The 1,346-nt window shown below is 35.7% G+C and overlaps 1 protein-coding gene across 1 annotated transcript; it reads right to left on the reverse strand.

Annotated features, from left to right (window-relative positions):
- Positions 1-389: 389 nt before the first annotated feature.
- LOC145121139 (zinc finger protein GIS3-like) lies at positions 390-1,101 on the reverse strand. The gene has a single exon (XM_079056922.1). The coding sequence runs from the start codon at positions 1,075-1,077 to the stop codon at positions 517-519; it is 561 nt and encodes a 186-aa protein (XP_078913048.1). The 5' UTR covers positions 1,078-1,101; the 3' UTR covers positions 390-516.
- Positions 1,102-1,346: the final 245 nt, after the last annotated feature.

Genomic DNA, 1,346 nt, shown 5'->3' on the forward strand with positions numbered 1-1,346 from the left:
AAAGACTGAATGTGTACACAAACAACAATGACTTAGTTTGCAACAAAAAAACATTAAAGACTAAATGTGTACGAACTAAGAACTTAACCTGGAGTAGCCGGTTATAAGGACCGAATATACAAGTTAAAATGCTTATTTTACAAGAAAAATAACAATAATGACTAAATGTGTATAAAACGAGAACTATGTTAGCATTACAGGTTATTTTTTTTATTTGTAATTATATACACTAAAAAATTAGAAAAAATAAAAATAATAATTGTTATCAAAACCTCGCTAGGGTTTAGCTCTTTATCCCAACTTCGGAGAGATTACGTAGCAATATTTAAGTCAGAATTGAGAAAAAAGAACACAGCATATGCTTGACTTAATATTTAATATAAGAGATATAATAATAACTGCAGAAACTAATACCAAAACATGGAAACAAAATTAGATTATGACCCAAAATGAATTAGAATTTAGAAACAAAAAATAAAAAAATAAAAGTTATTGGCAGCTCCGCAGCTGGAACCATCAAAGATGCAGATCAACGTCAACACCATCACCGTTATCATCTGCTGCTTCGATCATCCTTGACGAATTTGAACTCACTCCGGCAGTGGTAAGGCTGAGATGCGGTGGTCGTCCGATGTAAAACCTGCTAGGAAATCTTAGAGGAACACCCGACAGTACCTGTGGTGGTGACGAAGGACATATATAGTGATCCACCACCGCCATCTGCGGTTGCTGGAAATGTCCAGATCTTGCTGCATGTGCATTAATAATGGTCACCGGCGCTGCAAAACGCCGGTGATGGTTACTCATGAAATGCACCCTTTTTAATCTTTGCCGTTCTTTCTTGTGTGCATTCTGATGGCCACCTAATGCTTGAGAATTGGCGAAGTCTCTTTTGCAATATTGGCACTCGAATCTTTTGCTGTCACCGTCTGGTTGTTCTGTCGCCGGAGCTATGCCGCCATCAGTGACGGCGACACCAAACAGCTTCATTACTGAAGAGGAGGAAGAAAATGAGGCATTATGATCAATGAAATCACTCAAGTTTCTCCCTCGTGGTGACGATGAGCTTTCTCCCATTGTGAATATCTGAAAAATAACAATACAATGAGCAGCGTCTATATATATAAACATAAACATCGATTTTTAAATTTCAAAAATGAAATTAATTCGTATAGTTCAATCTCGGGAAATTTTCAGATTTGATAGAAAGTGTTAATGGGACCCAAAATCCATTACATCATTGTCGAATTTCTGTTTTAGTTTATCTTATTGTCTACTTCGTTATATAAATGAAAACATACTTGTAATGTCTCTGTTATGAATATACTTTCAATGTATAATGTAAG

The sequence above is a fragment of the Lactuca virosa genome, chromosome 6 (assembly GCF_052849685.1).
Source record: "Lactuca virosa cultivar CGN04683 chromosome 6, Lactuca_virosa_CGN04683_v6, whole genome shotgun sequence".
In the NCBI taxonomy this organism is placed as follows: Eukaryota; Viridiplantae; Streptophyta; class Magnoliopsida; order Asterales; family Asteraceae; genus Lactuca; species Lactuca virosa.